Raw genomic sequence first — 19417 nt, forward strand, 5'->3', positions numbered from 1 at the left:
GTATATGGGAAAGTAGGCTCGTTTAGTTCCAGACGGAACTTCTTGTTTACTCATGATGAAAAGTTTGATAAAATAGCGATAGTGACTTCATCAAAGGATGGTTTCAACATGTTACGATATCGCAATGATTCTGTTCTTTCAGGTTTGATTTTAAAAAGCGGCTAATTGTTTAATCCAGTGATATGATTAGTGGCAGGTACTGTATTTAAAAAAAAAAAAAGCTTAAAAATCAAATGAAGGTACAGTTAATATTAAAAATTAAGTGCAATGCTTAAAAATGTAGCTAGTTTCAAACTTATATTCTTATTTGTAAAAGTTAGTGTAACGGCACCAGTAACAGACAGTCGTAAGTTTGGATTTAAATAATAAGAAGTTTAGGCGAATAAAACTGATGTTGCTGCGGCTCATGAATACGATGCAACCATCTATGTTATCAGAGTGAGTGAATTTGATGAGCCAGTTACAAGGCAGTGGTGGAAGGTTATGAACAGCCACCACGAGGTCTGCCGGTGTTTCATGTTCATTTGAATTTAATAAGGTTTTAGATCTAAAAATAAAGAACTTTTGCACATTTTGAAGTGAAAATGAGAACTCTGTCCATTGCTCATACTCGCGTCATCCTATCTGTTACTGGGTTTCCACCAGAATTGTCGCTGTCTGTTTCTGGGTGTCGGACCTTTTTTCGAAATTGAGCAAATAGAAATAGAACTAACTAATTCAGAGGCAGTCAAACGTTGGATGAGATGTAGTTGCATGAGAGGAAAATAGTTTAAAAAGTCTAAATGCATTAAAAGGTTCAGAAAATCGAGTAAACCTGCGAGCGATGTCGTAAGCATGTCTATTCCTGGTGCCGTTACCCTATATGCTATTATTTGCTCTTTTACAATAATTGTTGTTGAACATCGTAAGTAAACATTGATTTCACCCAGGTCCAACTAAAGTTACTAAAACGTTGTTTATCTAATGAACTTTCCGTGGCTAATATTTAACTCCGGTGAACCCACCGTTCGGCGTAAATATGTTTCAACTGTAATTAAAATTTAACAGTTTAATATCGATTGGTTTTTGCATTTACTGCTGTATTGTAGTTACTGCATACAACTATTTTGCTGAACATGTAATCATTTTTCGATCAAGCCGTGTGCTTCTAATGGGCCAAATATTGAACAGTGACCAATTGCACATTACATCACTTCGTTACATAATGTTGAAGAGGAATTCCCACTTCTTCGTTTCATAGTTGTCATTAATTAAATATTTGGAGAGCAATGAAAATTCCATATTCACAACACACAAACTATTCTATTGTTCTACGCAATGACACATTTCTAAAAGAATCCCATGCAAGCGTTACGCAACCTAACCTCGTGGATCTTATCATTTCTTACACGTACCACTTTAAAGAATTTCCGCAATCATTCATAGCATACCAATTCTTCGTAAAACGTTTCCGGTTTATTTTTCATTTTTGTTTTAGTTGGCTCCTTTCCCTTCCTCAGTTTTCTTGAAACACACACACACACACACACACACAAAATAGATTCGGTATTTTTTCGTTTGGTGTGCGTTTTCCTTTACAAAACGAAGAGGAGAAATCAATGAGTTATAACTCTTGTAAGATTTTTTGGCACTACTGCGTTGAATATAATGTACTGTAAAAGATCGGTAAACATCTCAACTTACGGTTATTTACATTTTGTCTGGGAATCGCGTGTAAATTTAATTTTGGAAGAAATATGAACTATCGAGTAGCTATGGTATAGAATATTAATATTAAACCTTAAATATCCAATCAAGATGGAACTAGATATCTGGCAAGGAGACTGGGGTTTACCTTCTGTAGATCTCATCTGTCTTCAAGTGATGGTAACCTGATAAAATAACACTAACAAAAATCGTAAAAATAGCATGTATTGTCCCATCAATGTTTTGAAATTAAAAAAAAGATAGTAAAAATTCAATCAATGAATGCTATTGTGGAAAATTTCACCGAGAAAATGTTACATATTTGTTTTTAGCAATTTATTGATAAAATTTTGAATCAATTCTTTCTAAAATTTTTCGCTTACTAATGTGACTTGTAAAATGTTTTCCGATATTTTGTCGTATAAATATAGTGTATTTATCACTTTATTAGATTTTGATGCAAGTTTTATTTTATTTGTGTTTATATACGATTTCTAAAAATTAACACTTTAGAATAAATAGCAATACACATTTAAGTCTCTTAACATTACAAAATAACCTCAGGAATTCATTGTTACATAACTTGCTACTTCCTCAGTTCTTAGTGCTTATTTTGGCGACATTGTTTGAAACAATGCAATTTCACTATTTATTTGTTATTTTTGATATGTAATTATTTTAAGCAGTGAAAGCAAATATATTTCGCCACTGTCTTTACATCATTAAAAAAAAATTGCGCCAAAATATTTACTAAAATTACAGGAGTGATCACCCACTAAAGGCAAGGGTGCACCGGCACCCCCTAAATATCATAAAGACCCCTCCCCCAAAAGGGGGGAAATGCTCCTAAAAACACCCCCTAAAAATTTAAATGGTGCAGTCTGCGTCGTGACCCTCCCCCCCCCCTAAGTGGACACCCCTGAAAATTAATTAAACATTATGAAATGCAATGTGTTGAATTTGTTTAATCTTTGCAGCAGATGTTTATTTATTTTTTAAAAAAAATTGTTTCTTCTTGAAAAGTTACTAAATTTCAAGTAGTTTGAGGGGGGTTTTTTTAATGAAATAATATATTTCCTTACAAATTAAAAATAATTATAATTAATGACTAGACAATGCATCAATACCATATTCTGCCAAATACTGAATATTATAAATTATATGGTCAAAGCTCAAACTGAATGTTCAGTTAAAATTTTTAAACTACAAACTTGATAGTGAATGTTAGTTTTCAGAAGGCAGGCAATCTGTACAAACCAAAACCTAATAGGCTGCAAAATAAAAATGCAAAATGCTTAATGTTCCTGCACCATAATGCACCGTTAATTAACCTTACTTGCAGTGATTAATTTTATTAGTTGGATTTTAAACAATATTTAATACTTCACATGGTGTAAAACTTCTGCAAATAATTTGGAATTTAAAATATCCAAATGCACTTTATATACTATTATTAATCACTTTTTAAATATTTGTGAAATGCTTTTTTTTTCTAGCTGTCTTTAAAATAGCAATAAGTGACTCCATGTATTTATGAACACTTAATACTATGTGGGTCCCCCCCAGGGTAGGCAGGTTTCAGCCGAGGCGGTAAAAACCACTGGTAGAAACCGGTTAAAACCGGCATGGCAAAAACCCCTTTCTGCCACATTTATGGCAGAAACTGGCAGAAACTCAAAAAATGACATAAATGCAACTCCTGACATACAATAGAAAATGTATAAGAAAAATAATTAAATATTAACCCAAATACAATTTATTTACAACACTACCACCATTCAAAATCAAATTTTACATTGTTTCCCCACTGCAGCAGTCTCTAACAAAATAAAAGTTTTGACGCTGTTTCTAAACCTAACCAATTTCCCAATTTGTTGTGCACAAAGGAGAAATTTGAGAAGATTCTTTCAATCCCAGCAGAACTAGCTGGCATTATCCTCAAAGAACAAGCAAGATTCACATAACTTTCATCTATAGCAAATTTTTTCAAACTGCACCACCATGTGGTATTTGGAGTAGTTGTTACCACGTGATTGGAAAAATAGGTTTTGGGAAAAGGGGCCGATTTGTTTTGTAAAGCAATGGTATAAGGTACATAATCAGGGTTAATATTTGTGAGTAAAGTGCAGGCACTTTTTTCTTGATTACATGATAAATTTACTCCCAAATACTTTAGATGGAGCATATAGGCAAGTAAATGATTATCAGTAACTGCTTGATTAAGCTCTTTTAGAATAGCTTTGTTCAGTTATATTAAGTGTAAAATGAGAAGTTCTTGAATTTTAGAGTTTAATGAAATAAAAGAAATCTGTATTTATTTAAATATTTGATATATATATATATATATATATATATATATATATATATATATATATTAGACTTTAAATTAAATGCAAACAAAATTATTATAAGCAACAAACTGAAAAATTTGTTACTTACAACATTACAAGGCTAAAATTTCTAACACATAGCAATTTCAACTATGATAAATTTTACTTTGCTTTGGAAATGTCAGTTTTGTTATTTAACATATTTTTACACTAATTATTAAATAACTGTTATATTAAGTTTTTGCAATGACGAAATGGAGTTATATTTTTTATTTTACTTAATTGCCTGTCATTAAGTAATTACTAGAGCTATTAAAAACATTTTCTAGTTTTTGCCAGTTTCTACCAGTTTCTGCCGGTTTTTACCGGTTATAACCAGTTTCTGCCACTGGCAGGGAAAAAACCAGTTTCTGCCGGCGAAAAGCCAACCCTGGTCCCCCCCCCCCCCCCCTTAGTTTCTATTTTGTATTTAAATGCAAAGTAAGGCTAATGTAATGAGTTTTAAGATTTTAGAAAAAATAAAAGGCAACAAAATTTAAATTTAATATCTGAGTGTATTCCCTCACATTAAAATTACTTAGAATGTGATAATATTAGTAGAAAGTTTTGAAGTGAAAAGGTACCATATTTTAACAGAACAAGTCAGACACTTTAAAGAACATTGCTTAAGCAAAACTTAGTAAAATATGGATACGGCAAGTTTTGAAATGTCATTACTCAAATGCAAATGCATTAATTTCTCAATGCCAAGAGAGGTAATTGCCCCCTCCTGAGCCACTCTATCCCTTAATGATAGGCCTGATCAATAAATTAAAGTTGAAAACTCTTCATGAAGTTTATCAAAATAATAATTTTATATAAAAATATAAGTTCATTTTAATTGGGGGACTGGATAAAAGATATTGCTTTATTCTTCAAATTCAATAGTTGTGTGGGGGAAATGTTCTCACAAGTAGAGCTGGAGATATAATGAAAATAATTCACAACTCATGTCTCTGTAAAATAATAATTTTTCCATTTTACTGTTTTTTTTTTTTTAATTTTATTGCAATTATTAGAATATGATGTGTTTAATGCTTCTTTATATCTTCCCTTCTTTAGGCTTATGCAAAATTTTCTGGCGCCCCTTTAAAAGTGAAGAAGACTAATTGGCCGCTGTCTAGATATGGTAAGATGTTTGATATTTACAGGATCTTCCGAACTTTAAAATGTAAAATTAAAAACTATAAAAGAATAATTTTGAGTGAAAGAGAGATGAAACAAGCAGTGTGTAGGATGGAGTATGTAATATGAACACACTATTGTTGGTGAAAATTCAATGTAGTTTTGACTTACAAATGACACTGCAGTCAGTAATCTTTAAATGATGCAGATAAGTACCTATAGACTATGAATGTCCGTTATTCAATCAGAAAATTATCAACAAATTTTTTAAGCTTGCCTATTTATTTATTTATTTTTATTTTAACCAAAATATAAGAAGGATACTTATCACTTGTAAATCCTCCTTTTGTATTAATTCCAAATACTTATTCTAGATAATTAAACTCATAAAACTTATTGTAGGTTTTTGTCATATGATAAAATATTTTCTGGGTTTATAATTGTCCTACTGCTTTTTGTGCTTGTTATCAACCTCACTTCATTTGGTCATTTATCACACAACTTTTAATTTAATTATGATGAAAAAAAAATTACAGAAACAATGTCTCTGCTTTTTAGAAAGAATGCAAACTAGGGCTTCCGCTACGGTCGCATTTTTCACAAATTGCGAAAATACTACAGTCGGACCCGATTTAATGAATTCATTGGGACTGAAACTTTTATACATTGAATCGGGGTCATTCGTAACGTTGGGGTGTGAAAAAAAATTTAAAAACTGCTCTCACCTTATCTAAAACCCTTATTAAGCAACTGCATGAAGAAAATATGGTGTGTATTTGCAGCCAGCTGCATGATATATGTTTTTACACTTTTCAGACCATGTAAATAATTTGAAAAAGTGACAATTTTAATGGTAGTTTCATTATCGCTTTCTGCATCAGAATAAATATTCGTTGGTTGCCCCCTCGCCGGTCAAAAATGGCTGATTCCAAGAAAAGTCTTTTTCTGCTTTGGACAATATGGATATAACATTTGGAAAACAATCCAATATTTTCTAACTCAAATTAACAAAAAAAAAATTTTTTTTTGGCTGTTAAAGTAATTTGTTAATTCCGGGTTTATTATTCGATAAATAAAGGTTTTTGCCTTCATTTTAGTCAGAGAAAAAGAAAAATTCACGAAATTCGTTAAATAGAGGTTCCTTAAATCAGGACCCGACTGTATCTCAATTACGAAAATGAAGCAAAGTATTTTCGCTTTTTTGCTAAAATAAAATAATAAATAAGTTTAAAAAAAGAAATTGCATGATCTCCGACAGAGGAAACAAGTTTGACAATAGTCAACTTAATCTTTTTAAAATCTTAGCTAAGATGTTTAAATTACTATTAAGTTCAACAATACCTAGTCTTAGTGGGCATTATGTCCCTCAAATAAATGCATTATTCGGAGGAGGGGACTTGCAATGTTTTAAAAAACAAATATGTATTTTCTTAACGTAAACATTATCCAAGATTTTTTATTTTACCTTTAAAAAAAACTATTTCTTTAAGGATATCATAAAGAAAATTTGACTTTAATTTTCAACTAGAGATAAATCATACTAAGGCCTTTAGAAGGATTTGAGAACATATACAATTTCAGCATTTCACTAAAACTTTTTCCTCAATTTTTGCTTTAATGCTGAAGAACTTATTAACCCAGCTTGAACTTTGATGCTAACACCTATCTAGCATAAGAAAGTACCATTTTTTGTTGTGTTACTTATTTACTATACAAAAAAGAAAAATTCTGCTTTTCTGGTACTACCAGTGCAAAGCAAAAATAAATATATAATTGGTGATATTAATTTTTAAAAATACACAGTAAACTGAAAATGTTGTATGATAATAAAAAAATTAAAATTTACCGAGTGTAATGAGTATACATTTATTGTGTGTGCATTGAAGACTAAAACTCAATAAGTGCAAGTATAGGGTAGCCAAAACTTCAGCAGAAGCTTCAGCCAGTAGTAGTTAGCAGCATTGTGAGATAAAAATAAAAAGTACCTGCGCACATAGCTCAAAATTATGCAGGAATAAAAATTAACATGCAGTGGGTAGGTAAAATTTTTTAGTAAGAAAATGCCTTCTGCTTTCAATCATGATTCATGAAAGCAATAATAAATATTTTTCATTAATTATCTTCAAATCTTGAAGATAATCAGTGTTAAATGTGGATATTATTAACAATTTTCAGCCCATGCACATATTTGCTGCAAATGTATCTGCACAGCATCAAATGTATATGTGCATCTATATTATTTAGCTATTTTGTTAGCGAAGCTTTGGTACACAGCTATTTGGCTGAACTGCACTTCATGCTTACTAAAAACTGCAAATAGTATTGTTGTAAGGTGGTTTACATTTTTTTTTTTTTTTTTGCAACCATTTTAATGGAATTACTTCTTGTTTCTTACAGGTCACCTACCTGTGTTTAGACATGGGAAAAAGAATACACTTACCACATTTGATAATATTGTGTCTTACCTGCAGAGACAGGTATTTTAGTTTTTATGATTAATGTTGTTATTTTTTAACTTAAAGCTGAAATGTTGCTTGTTATTAATATATAAACATCAAATTGATCTTTATTATATTTTAATTTTTTGTGTTGCATTTTTAAGTGTTTTGTTAAAATCTATGTGCATGTAAAAATTCCTTTTCTATGAAATCACCTTTTTGTTGTTCAACTACATGGTAATTAACAGAAGGACTTAGTACTTTTCTTACGCCATGTGACAGCAAACAGGCCTGACGAGAGGCCATGTCAGCCTAGTCGGAAACTAAGGGCCCAAGCCTGGGGTGGGGGGGGGGGGAGCGACATTGAAGCAAAAAAAAGAAAGAAAAGGAGAGAACAAAAGAAAGGAAGAAAGCAAAATGAGTGGGGGGACTCTGAATAAGAGAAAACCTAAGGATTAAGTAAAATTTACTCTTTTGGTATTTATTGTTGTACCACTTAAAATAGACTTGATTGTTTTCTAGTAAACAATTTTGATTTTTTCTCTCTCCCCACCCCGTTTTTTTTCTTCTTTTTTCCCTTTTCTTTGCCCCCTTTTCTTTTTTTGGGGAGCAGGAGGGGCCTGGCGACTTAACTGACAAGGGGCCCGCCTTGGCTCTCTGCGACCCTGGCTGCAAATGATATCCCTAAAGCTTCAGGAAGGGGGGAAGGGGGGGGAAAAAGAGTTATTCTCAATTGGACATTGTAATTTAAGAATTAATGAATATTTAGATAGATGTATCTTAAAAAGTTGCTTTTTACCCTTGACCATCTTTCTATACATTCTTTCACAAACCTTTAATAAGTGCATTACAGTGAAACCTCCGAATAGCGGACAGTCAAGGGACTAGAAGTTTTGTCCGTTATTGGGAGGTGTCCGCTATTAGGAGGAACTACTTAATTTGCTTTTTTCAAAATGGACTGTTGTTCCCTTTGTAGAACACAATTGAAACAATTGCGAAAGGTTTACTACATTTTACGTCAAGTGTAATTAATCTGTTTTTACTTAAAGGTATACTGACAGCACACACTTGTCTTAAAAAGCATTTAATCAATTAAAGTAATCAGTTAAAACAGTTTGATATCTCTCTTTTTGCATTACAAGCCTGTTTCTCAATATAAATATTTAAATCATTTACCTTAGCAAGTCCTTCAGTGTCCCCTTTGCTCAAGAAAAAGTTTTTCAATTCTTTACTGTATTTCAGTGCTTCCGAAAATTCTCTACTTTTTATGGTTAATTAATTTATTTTATTTCGAGTATCACTATTGCATGATTGACAGTTGACAATATGACCTTGAATATGGGCAAATCTTTTTCATGTCTAAAAATTAAACAACCCAACGAAACCACGGCGCCAAACAGCCGACTACTACCGGCGCCGGTACGCTCAATTGCATCTCCCGAGAGCCCCAGTTAGAAAAAGCGCCCAGTTTCCTCTTTTTTATCTTAACTTTTGAATAGTTATTGTGTACAAAACTCATTGAAATCTTAAGAAAAACGTACGTTAATTGTTTGACTGACATCAATTTTCACTTATCTGCTTTATTACTCTCAAAACTAGCCGTAACAAAATTATGACTTTTTTTTCTTTTTCATTTTTTGCTGCTCGCAAAAAGTACCATGTCTTTTTAGTTCTTTTTTTTTTTCCTGCCCCCAACTTTTAAGCCCCAATCGCTGCCTCTGCCCATTACCACCCTTTTAATGCCAAGAAACAGTGATGAGGAAATGACGGGGGGGGGGGGGGGGGAATATCAGTTGTGGAGGATGAAAAGCTTTGTAAGGCAAGCAGTTACTAAGATATTCTGTGAAAAAAAAAAAAAAAACGGAAGTGCTATGATCGCAAGGGAAATTTTTTGTGAAATAACTCCGTTATTCGGAGTGTCCATTATTCAGAGTGAATTACATGGAATGTAATGGAATGGCCTATATTGAGGGACTGGGACTTGCAAAAATGTCCGTTAATTAGAGGTGTCCGTTATTCGGGAGTGTCCAATAAGGGAGGTTTCACTGTATTTTGGTCCTAAAAATTAATATTTTCATGGTTTCTTATTTAATTAAATATAATATATGTATATAACTATATTGTAAGCCAACAAAATGATCCTCATACTAAAATTAATGTTTGAAGAGAAAATTGTGTAATTGTTCTATCCATTGATGTAAGCAGGGTTTGTACCGATCATGGAAATCCTGGATATTCATGAAAAAAAAGACCAATTTTAGACCTGGAAAAGTTGAAAAATATATGTACTGTAAAATATTTTTTCTGCCGATTAATGGGCAAAATTCGCCCACTTACAAATCATCGGCAAAGGGGCTGATTAATGAGAAATTAAAATGCAGACTGTATAAAGCAATCATCTGACCGATTGTGACATGGAAGTGAAACCTGGACCCTGAATAAAAACAATGAAGAAGACCTACTGATTTTTGAGCGAAAGTTCATACGTAGAATCACTGGTCCTTTGAAGGTGGGTGATCAGTAGAGAGTAAGAACTAATATTAAAATTGAGAATATCCTTAAAGGAAAAAATATAGTTCACTTTATAAAAGCCCACCGTCTTTCATGGCTTGGTCACATTGAGTGAACAGACAATAATTTTAGAGTGAAAAAGATCCTGAAATGGAATCCTTTGGGAACCAGGACCAGAGAACGACCTAGAAAGAGATGGTTGGATGATTTTCTTGCAAACCTGGAAGCAATGAAGATCCGTAGATGGAGGGAGAAGGTCGGTCAGAGGGCAGTCTGGAGCAAAATTGTAGATCAGGCCAAGGTCCATAACGAGCTGTAATGCCACTTGAAGATGAAGAAGAAGAAGATTAATCAGCACATCCCTAATATTAAATGCATAAAATACTGTGTAATGTGTTAAATTATGGTTATGTTTCTTATGAACTTTGCATGATTCATTTCTATAGTAAAGCAAATTCTCATCTTTGCTTGTGAATTAAAATTCAAGCAGTTAGAAAATTATATGATAGTTAAGTTTTTACTGAGGATAAAAATATAAATAATAATTATGGTGTGATTCTAGGTTATAATATGTTCCTTTTCTTAATTAAAATGTCTTGCAAGTTAATTTTTCTTTTCAATTTGTTTATTTTAGTTTTACGTACCAATTTTACACTAATTAAAGCTAAACTGTTAATATGTATTTTCTCTATAGAACTATAGTGCTGATGCAGAACTGACACCAAAGCAATGTGCTGATATAATAGCATACACTGCCTTGTTACGGGATAAACTTTACCCTGCTTTGGTATGGATTGTTTTTTCAATTTGAAATCTTTGATCTCAATGAAAATAATGTAATTATTACAATCATTTAACATAGTTAATATGTAAATAGTATTCTGAGATTCTCTTCACAAGATTTATATGAGTATTTAATTCAAGTTATACCAAAATATTTTTATTAAATAATTGCTTGCATTGCACTAATTCTGTGATACAAGATAAGAACTATTTTATAAAGAGGTATCGTTCTTTATCTTTGTGTTTGATACACGTTTGAATCCTTAATTTGTGACAATTTTAGTCAATGCTGTAGTGGGGGGGGGGCTTGAAATGAACGACTTTTTTGACTGTTTTTGGTGTCTTTTGATTTTATTTTCCCCCACCTCCCTCTGCAGCACCACCGTCGACCGGCCCCTCAAGATGCTGCTCCTATAGTGAAAACCGTCTCCAGGTTAAGCCCATATCCTGCACAAACACAAATACATACACACATACCCACACACTCATACCTGCACAACACACACATACCCACACACTCATACCTGCACACAGACACAAACACACACACACTCGTGATTGCGGAAAACATAATTTAAATTCAAGATGTCAAAATTCAAATTAATTTTGTAAGTTTATTTTTCTTATCTTCTTACAGCATTTTTAAAAATTGCATGACATTTATAAGCATGCATGTATGTGATGTAATTGCTCTGAATTTTATCACACAGCTATATGTGTGGTGGGTGGAAGATAAAAATTACTGTGAATTGACCAGACCCTGGTATGCAAAGGCTTTGAGCTTTCCATTGAATTACTTTCTGCCTGGACATCAACAGCGTGCTGCAAGAAAAAACATCAATAATCTGTGGAGCTGTGATTTGATTGACGAGAGCCAAAAGGAAACCTCTGTGGGTAATTTTCTCATTGTTTACTTTTTCTTAGATTGATGAAAGCTTCTTTTCCTTTCTTTCTTATTATATCTCTTCTTGTACTTCAAAAGTATCTTATTAAAGACGTTATTCGTCTACAGTCGACTCCTGCTACAACGCGATTCGACTTACACGAAATGGCTATAACTTGATTTTTTCCGGAGCAATGAATTTTAGAGCTAAAGCGAATTTTTTGCTCTCAACACAAAAATATTTGATAAGGAATCGTGAGGCTAAATTTCGGCTTTGTTATTGACTACTAAGCATCGACTTCGTGAATGTACTTTCCTCCTTTTAGCATCACTGACTGCTCAAGTTTCCAAATACTGCACTGTAAACATAGCTTTGTTAGTGTGTATATATCACCAATTCCTCATTTTTCATTTATTTTTTCTAAATGTGAAAGGTGATGAAATATTGTGGCACCTAGGCATGTTGTTTTGTTCATCTAAAGTTTGAAAATGGAAACAAAAAGCGAAAGTTTGCGACAATAAAGGTAAATTGCGAAAAGGTTAAAATTCTTGTTACGCATGAGTGAATCTTTCATACACACAATTAAAAGTCAAGAGAAGGCAATCCGTTGAGTATTGTTTAAGCAAAATGCAAAATGTATGAATATAGAATCTGCTCTTGTATTGTAGATTATAGAGACCTTGAAAGAGCGCTGTTACCATAGATGTAAATGTTATAAAAGTAAATGCAAAACTACTGTATTTAAAAATATATTAAACTGAGGATCAGATTGTGCCACATAAATCATAATCTTCAATTTTTAAGCTATTAATGTAACTTATTGTATCTACTGTATAGTACTCTTACAGTGCAGTGCTTTGGTTTTACTGCATACTGTACGTACCGTACTGTTTTATTTTTATGTTTGGCTCTTCCATTCATCATTGATTTTGTGCATCGTAACACTAGTTTATGATGAATAATGCAGCTTTTTAAAAATAAGGTAAAAATTCAGCTCTTTATGTAAGAAACGATAATATATATAATTAAAAAATGATCTAAAACTGTTAAAAAGGTGTTTTAAAATGTTTGAAATGATTGGGTATGTTATTAAAAAAATCATATACGCAACACTTTTCCACAACGCAAAATTTCGACTTGCGCAAGGAGTCTTGGAAAGCATCCTTCATGTGAGTCGGGATCTGACTGTAATTGTAACTTAATACAGTGAAACCTGTGTAAGTTGACCACTTGCGGTGCAATACTTTAGTGGTCTACTTAAACAGGTAGTCAACTTACAAAGGTTGATTTATATGATGAGTGCTAATTTCGAGCCTGAAAAAAAGCGGTCAACTTACAAGGGTGGTCAACTTCACAGGTTTTACTGTAATGAACTAACAATTCAAAGGTATGGTACAATATTATTGTTTGGATTGTTTTTTTTTAATTACTGACCCTGAAAAAAAGGCTATAGCTCCAAAGTTTAGTTGTTCCTTTAGTTCAGTATATCTATACATGAAATGTACAAAAAAAAAAACAAGGGTGTCCCACTAGAAGAGATCATGGCGCAGAGTGGCATTGAAATTTTTAGACAGCTGTTTTTAGTTGCCTTTTTCTCTTTTTTTTAGGGTGGGGGTTTGTGATATTGGGAGTGCAGAGTTGGCCTTGCAAAAATCACTACTATCAAATTCTAATTATTTTTATCTATCTCTTAACCAAAGTATGCTATTCTTAGTCCCGTGGCAAGTGTTATATATCTTCTATTTAAAAAAGTTTCATTAGATATGAGTAAAATAAGTCAACATGTATAACAGTACAAAAAAAAAGAATTAAAAAGTTCAAAACTCAACAGCTTTTATTAGTAGTGTTACACACTTAGACTTATTTTAATCATTTCTTGCTACAAAAGTTTACGGCTGATTTTTTACATAGTCACAAAATGCATATCCCAAACTAAAGTTTTTGGCATATTTTGTTGGAAAGAAATTTTATTGTACTTTAAATTGTTGAATTCTTTCCTATCCTTACTTGACTTTCAATTATCAGTTGCAACTTTTTAAACACTATGTATCATTTTTTCTTTCTTTTTGTTCAATATTGCCCTCACAAAATTTTTAGTTTTTTGGGTATGGAATTCCTAAAGTTTGATTTAAGTTAATATGATCATTTTTCATTAAATAAAGTGTAAGTCATTTGTATCTTTATTGTGTAGTTTAGCATCCGACTTAATTTTTAATAAAAAAATTTTTACACATTTTGTGGGCATCATTGTAAGTTATTGACCTTATGAGACCTGTTTTCCTTTTTGAATGTGTTTTAAAGTACAGTGTTTCATATTGAATTAGAGAGAAAGAATGCATTTCATAAACACATTAGTTTCTGGAAATACAAATTGTAGTTTTTTGGATATAGAATTCCTAAAGTTTGATTTAAGTTAATATGATCATTTTTCATTGAATAATGTGTAAGTCATTTGTATCTTTATTGTGTAGTTTAGCATCCGACTTAATTTTTAATATAAATTTCTTTGTACACATTTTGTGGGCATCATTGTAAGTTGTTGACCTTATGAGACTTGTTTTCCTTTTTGAATGTGTTTTAAAGTACAGTGTTTCATATTGAATTAGAGAGAAAGAATGCATTGCATAAACACATTAGTTTCTGGAAATACAAATTGTATAGGTTTTATCTGGAATTGGCAAAAAATCTTCCTGCAACGAAATTGCTGCAAGGAACACTGTTGATAAAAATTTGCCAACCATGCAAGAGAAAGAATATTGTAAAATGCTGAGTAAAGCAATTTCAGGACACAAGCTTTATGTTGCAATGCTTATGAAGCTTGTGTAAGAAAACCAACTTAAGAGAAATTGCAGTCAAAACTGAAATAATTTGAAGAAGTTCATTAAAGATTTTTATGAAGTTCCACCAAATCAACTTACTATGTAAATTCTGAACTTAAAGTGCCTTACACTACTGTGTGTCTTGTGTTACAAAGAAGTTTCCAGTTCTGGCCATAAACCTTTTAGTTGGGGCAAGTGTTAAAACTAAATTTGTCCAGTTACAAAATCACCACTCGAGACACTGCTAGAACATTTTCACCTTCTGGAATCTATTCACAATCTCATAATGGAGAAAAAAAAACTAATATTCTTTAGAAAAGTTGACCACGATTTATACCGCTCTTTAAATGGTTTTTAAGGAAAGGATTAAGAAAAAGAGCTTTTAGAAGAAGAGTTAAACTGTGAATACAATGACTTCTAGAGAAAGAAAAAGAATATTATATAGATTCTTTCTATTATATGAAATTATAGAACCAGAAGGAGCACTAGCGCAACTGGAAATATCTTCTGGATGACGTTTTTTTTTTTTTTTTTTAAATCAAAAATACCTCCTGGAGGGTTTTTTTTTTTAGTGAAAAGTACCTTCTGAAGGGGCAGGGGGGCTTTTTCATCAAAAATACCTTTTGGAGGTTTTTTTTTTTTTACAAAAAACCTTCTGAAGGGTTTTTTTGATTAAAAATATCTTTTAATGGGAATTTTTTAATCAAAGCAGTCCCTTCATATGCATAAACTACTGTATTAGAATTTGCATTAATGTTAAAACCGATGGTTCTGGGAGGTGTTTTCACCCCGAAAGCTCTCTCCCCCCCCTTCACTGCGCTACTGAGAGAGGGCCCAATTTTAATTTCAGGAAACTCTGGACAAACAAAACATTGGGGGGGGGGAGCTGCCATGACATCTTGTACTGTAATATTGTGCCCTCCCCCCCCCCCTATCACAACATTTTGCATTGTGAAAAAAAAGACAAATGCAAATACTTGAGATAAGAACTACCACGCTTAGAGCTTCCTATAACTTATTTAAGCACTTCTATGCACCTTTTTATACATAATTTTTATGAGAAAGCCTCCATAATTCTCATAAATCTCTTCGGTTTTAGCATTTGCACGCGCTTGCCAAAAGTTTGATTTCTGTCAGAGTGAAACTTTGATAGTTAATGAAACTAATAAAAAATATGAAAAGTATTGACTAAAATATGCAGAAACAAAATTCTTAATGAGTATAGCTGTTAATATAGGATGAAAAATTTACTTTACGTTAAGAAATAATGGGAAACATTGCATATATGTTCTAATTTGGGAGCAAATTCACTCCAATTTGTAGAATAGAAAACAGCACAAAAATTGCTTTTTTAGCAATGCAGGGAGGGGGGGGGGGGGCAAATGCCATGCTTGCCCTTGCAGAAATCAGAGCTTGTATGGGAATGTTCCAGATCATGTAAAGTGATATGAGCTTTTCCAGTGGGTGCAAGTCTTGAAACCTTACTACAGTTTCTTTAGCAGTGATTTCATAACCAGGTGATTTTTTGCTGTTGCTAGATAAAAAATTTTTAGTTTCAGAATTAGTTTGTGTTCAGACTTGATAAAGGCATTTGATAATATTGTGTTGTTCTATTATTTTTTCCTATTCAACATATATATAGAACACCTTGTGCAGTATTTACTATCTTCAAATCACTTTTATTCCCCTTTTAATACAAAGACTGAAATTCTTTGTATGCCTAGAAAGGCTGAAGGGGCCAGTGTGGCCCCTACCAATTTTTTGGATGAATTCTTTAAAAAAAATTTCCTGAGTGAGTTCACATGCCCGATGCACCTTCTTATATGACTAAATAAGTACTTAGTACGTTATTATTTTCAGTTTTTCTGTCTTTACTTGCCGAAAGGTAAAACTAGTTTATCCTTCCAAGAGCAATGGATGCGGTTTGACTGATAAGCAATTGGTACTGTTTATAGCAATTGGATATCCAACTGGTTGCATAAAGAGAAAATTACAGGTTAAACTAGAGTGAATAGCATTTGTTTTATGCTACAACAATAGGGAAGTTGCAACCTATTAAATGTTCATATTTTGGCTATTGTATATTGTTAATTGACCCTCAAAACTAAAAAATTCACCATCGCCGAATTTTAAAACACCGTGGTTGATTTTTAATGAATTTTTAAAAATCCACACGCAAAAGTGCGCTCTTCTGAAACGTCACGAGCCTACGTCACAGGGCGCGAATGTGCAGCCTTCCGCCGAAGATCCCCCATTTTCGCTAGGGACATTTTGAGCGCGCTGATATTTTTATTTTTTAGAAATTCAATAATCCTTTTGAACACACTATGGAGGCCGGATTCGTTAAAGAACAATCTAAATAATCTTCCTCAAATAATATCAATGGTGAAATTCGAATATTTCCGAGAGAATGAGAGGTTTAATGTTCCAGAAACGCGAGGAGATAAGCCTTTTACGTTTCATCTTCGAAGTCGAATGCACGTTCTTCGATTTCTCCCATGACATGGGAACCGGTTCGCTAGCGTTTCTCTCCTATCGGACGTCACTTCCTATGCCATCTGACGTCACAGGCGCTTGAACTTTAAAAATTAATTTTAAAAAAACTACTTATCGTATCGCAAAAATTTTTTCACCTATGATGTTCATACATGTTACTCTATCATATAAAAATAAAATTGAAAAATCGAAAACTTCCCTATTATGTGAAAGGAAAAAAATATCTTTTTTTTTTTTGTAAACTAGCTGTGGACCCTACCATCTTTCTAGATATAAGGATCAATATTCACAGTTCTATGAGGCACATCATTGAATGATTAAACAATCATTCAAATAGTAACATACAATGAAAAGTCAGAAAGTTCCATTAAGCTCTGTTAGATATTAAACAAGTTATTGACCAACAAATTACTTGAGGGGCCACACAGGCCCCTCCCTCTTTCTACTGTTAATGTTACTAAATTGCTTTAGCAAAATTTGTTAATGAAACATATGCGCAGGGTACTTTGCTATCTTTTTCTGCATATGCTTAAAATGAAAACATATATATATTAATCACCACTTATTAACTATATTGTTGATTATAATTTTATTTTCTTCCAGATTTATAAAGATGCTCGAGAATGCTTGAATTTACTTTCATATAGGCTGGGAGATAATGAGTACTTTTTCGGGAAAAAGTAATTTTTTTTCTACTACTCCTCTTCTTTTGTTCGTTAAAATCTCAGAAAGAGTTTGGTTAATATGTGGGTTTATTGATTTGAATGTTATTAACAAATTATGTCAAAAGATACACAGACATTTCATTATTCTAATTTTGTATAGCGTTCTGCATTTTGTTCCTTTAGAACAGAGGTTCTCAACCTTTCAGGCTCTGGGTCCTCTTTGGACACTCATGTGAGGTCATCCCCCCGCCCCTCCCCCATCTCATGTGGTCAATACAAGTAGTACAATCGGAATTTGAAACTGAAGCTGATTAGGACAGTTGAAGCTGATCATTAAAAGAAAATATAGATACATCTGTTTGCAAAAGTTAATATTACTACTTATAACGCTTTTTGAACCAGGGCTCTATTTAAGGGGTGGGTTTTCAGGGTCAAAACTATTCAAAAAGATGCTTTTTATTGGGGGGTTTTTTTCTGAAAAATCTATTATTACTACAATATAACTTTGATTTAATGATACCCGATATATCGATTTCTCAATTTAATGATACATTTTGTCTGCAGTATCCTCCAAAATAGCCAATGATTGAGTAACGAGCAGGGAAAGGCTTTATTGTCACAAAGCTGAACTCAATTCGGTAACTTAACTGTTTTACTGGTAAGACTATGTCATTTCAGGGGAATGAAGAAACGAAAAAGTGGTCAACAATAAACGCTATCTACTGGAGTTTAGAGTTAATCCACTGGAGTTAAGGTTAAAATTTCAACCATCAAAATATCACACAACAGGCAGTTGCTTAGTTCAAATGCAAAAGCAATTTTCATTTGTCATATATTGACGAGCAATTTTCTAGTTTATTATAGTTATTGAAATTATTAAAACATCCTTTCTTACAAAACAATACAGTGTTTATTCCTCACATTTTGAATATGACTGACAACATCAAAATTAAATTTGGAAGAGCAAAACTAGTATATTTTAATTCAAAAAATATGAATTTAAGAAGCATTACTTCAAATGTGCAGTGGTGTTCCCATAGGGTATACGCCGTATACTCTCAAAATTTTTTTAGACATATAGCATATACCCTCAAGCTTCACAAATTTGCATATTATGACATTCTATGTGTATGATCACATACACAAATTGTGCGTAGTGGATTACTGGGAGTATACCCTCAGAAAAATTGATGGGAACAACACTGCAACTTTGCATGTGTGAATATACGCATGTATTCTTTTGTGGTTTTAAAATGGCATCAAATATTTAACGGGAGCGAACTTGTATAGTGTGCACATCAGATTTTTTTCTTACATTCAATAACTACATCATTTTTTACATTTACTTATGTTAATGCCCTTAAAGCAGCACTTCTCATTTGAATTGCCTACTGTAGCAAAAATTAATAGGATATTTAAATGAAATCAAATTTTAGTGATCACATTGATTTCATGAGAACTGTGTTCAGCAATCCCCTCCCCGAAAAAAAAAAAGTCTGGTAACGGCCCTGTTTTGAACATATTATTATTAGAACACATGAAGCCAAAGAACTAAGTAGAAATTAATTTCAGGTAATCTGGAGAGGTTGACATGTAATATCAGTCACTTTCACAACATCAGTGGGAAGTCTGTCCATGTTT

The 19417-nt window shown here is 32.5% G+C and overlaps 1 protein-coding gene across 2 annotated transcripts in view; it reads left to right on the forward strand.

Annotated features, from left to right (window-relative positions):
• The first annotated feature begins 1662 nt into the window (after window positions 1–1662).
• Window positions 1663–19417, forward strand: part of LOC129229873 (metaxin-1-like) — a 29508-nt gene continuing 11753 nt past the window's right edge. For both annotated transcript variants that reach the window (XM_054864251.1, XM_054864252.1), the window contains exons 1-6: window positions 1663–1866; window positions 5118–5184; window positions 7578–7657; window positions 10824–10916; window positions 11623–11802; window positions 17715–17791. In XM_054864251.1, the coding sequence (XP_054720226.1) occupies window positions 1798–1866; window positions 5118–5184; window positions 7578–7657; window positions 10824–10916; window positions 11623–11802; window positions 17715–17791 (566 nt within the window). In that variant the 5' untranslated portion in view covers window positions 1663–1797. The remainder of the gene's footprint in view (window positions 1867–5117; window positions 5185–7577; window positions 7658–10823; window positions 10917–11622; window positions 11803–17714; window positions 17792–19417) is intronic.

This window comes from Uloborus diversus, chromosome 9 (assembly GCF_026930045.1).
Source record: "Uloborus diversus isolate 005 chromosome 9, Udiv.v.3.1, whole genome shotgun sequence".
Taxonomy (NCBI): domain Eukaryota; kingdom Metazoa; phylum Arthropoda; class Arachnida; order Araneae; family Uloboridae; genus Uloborus; species Uloborus diversus.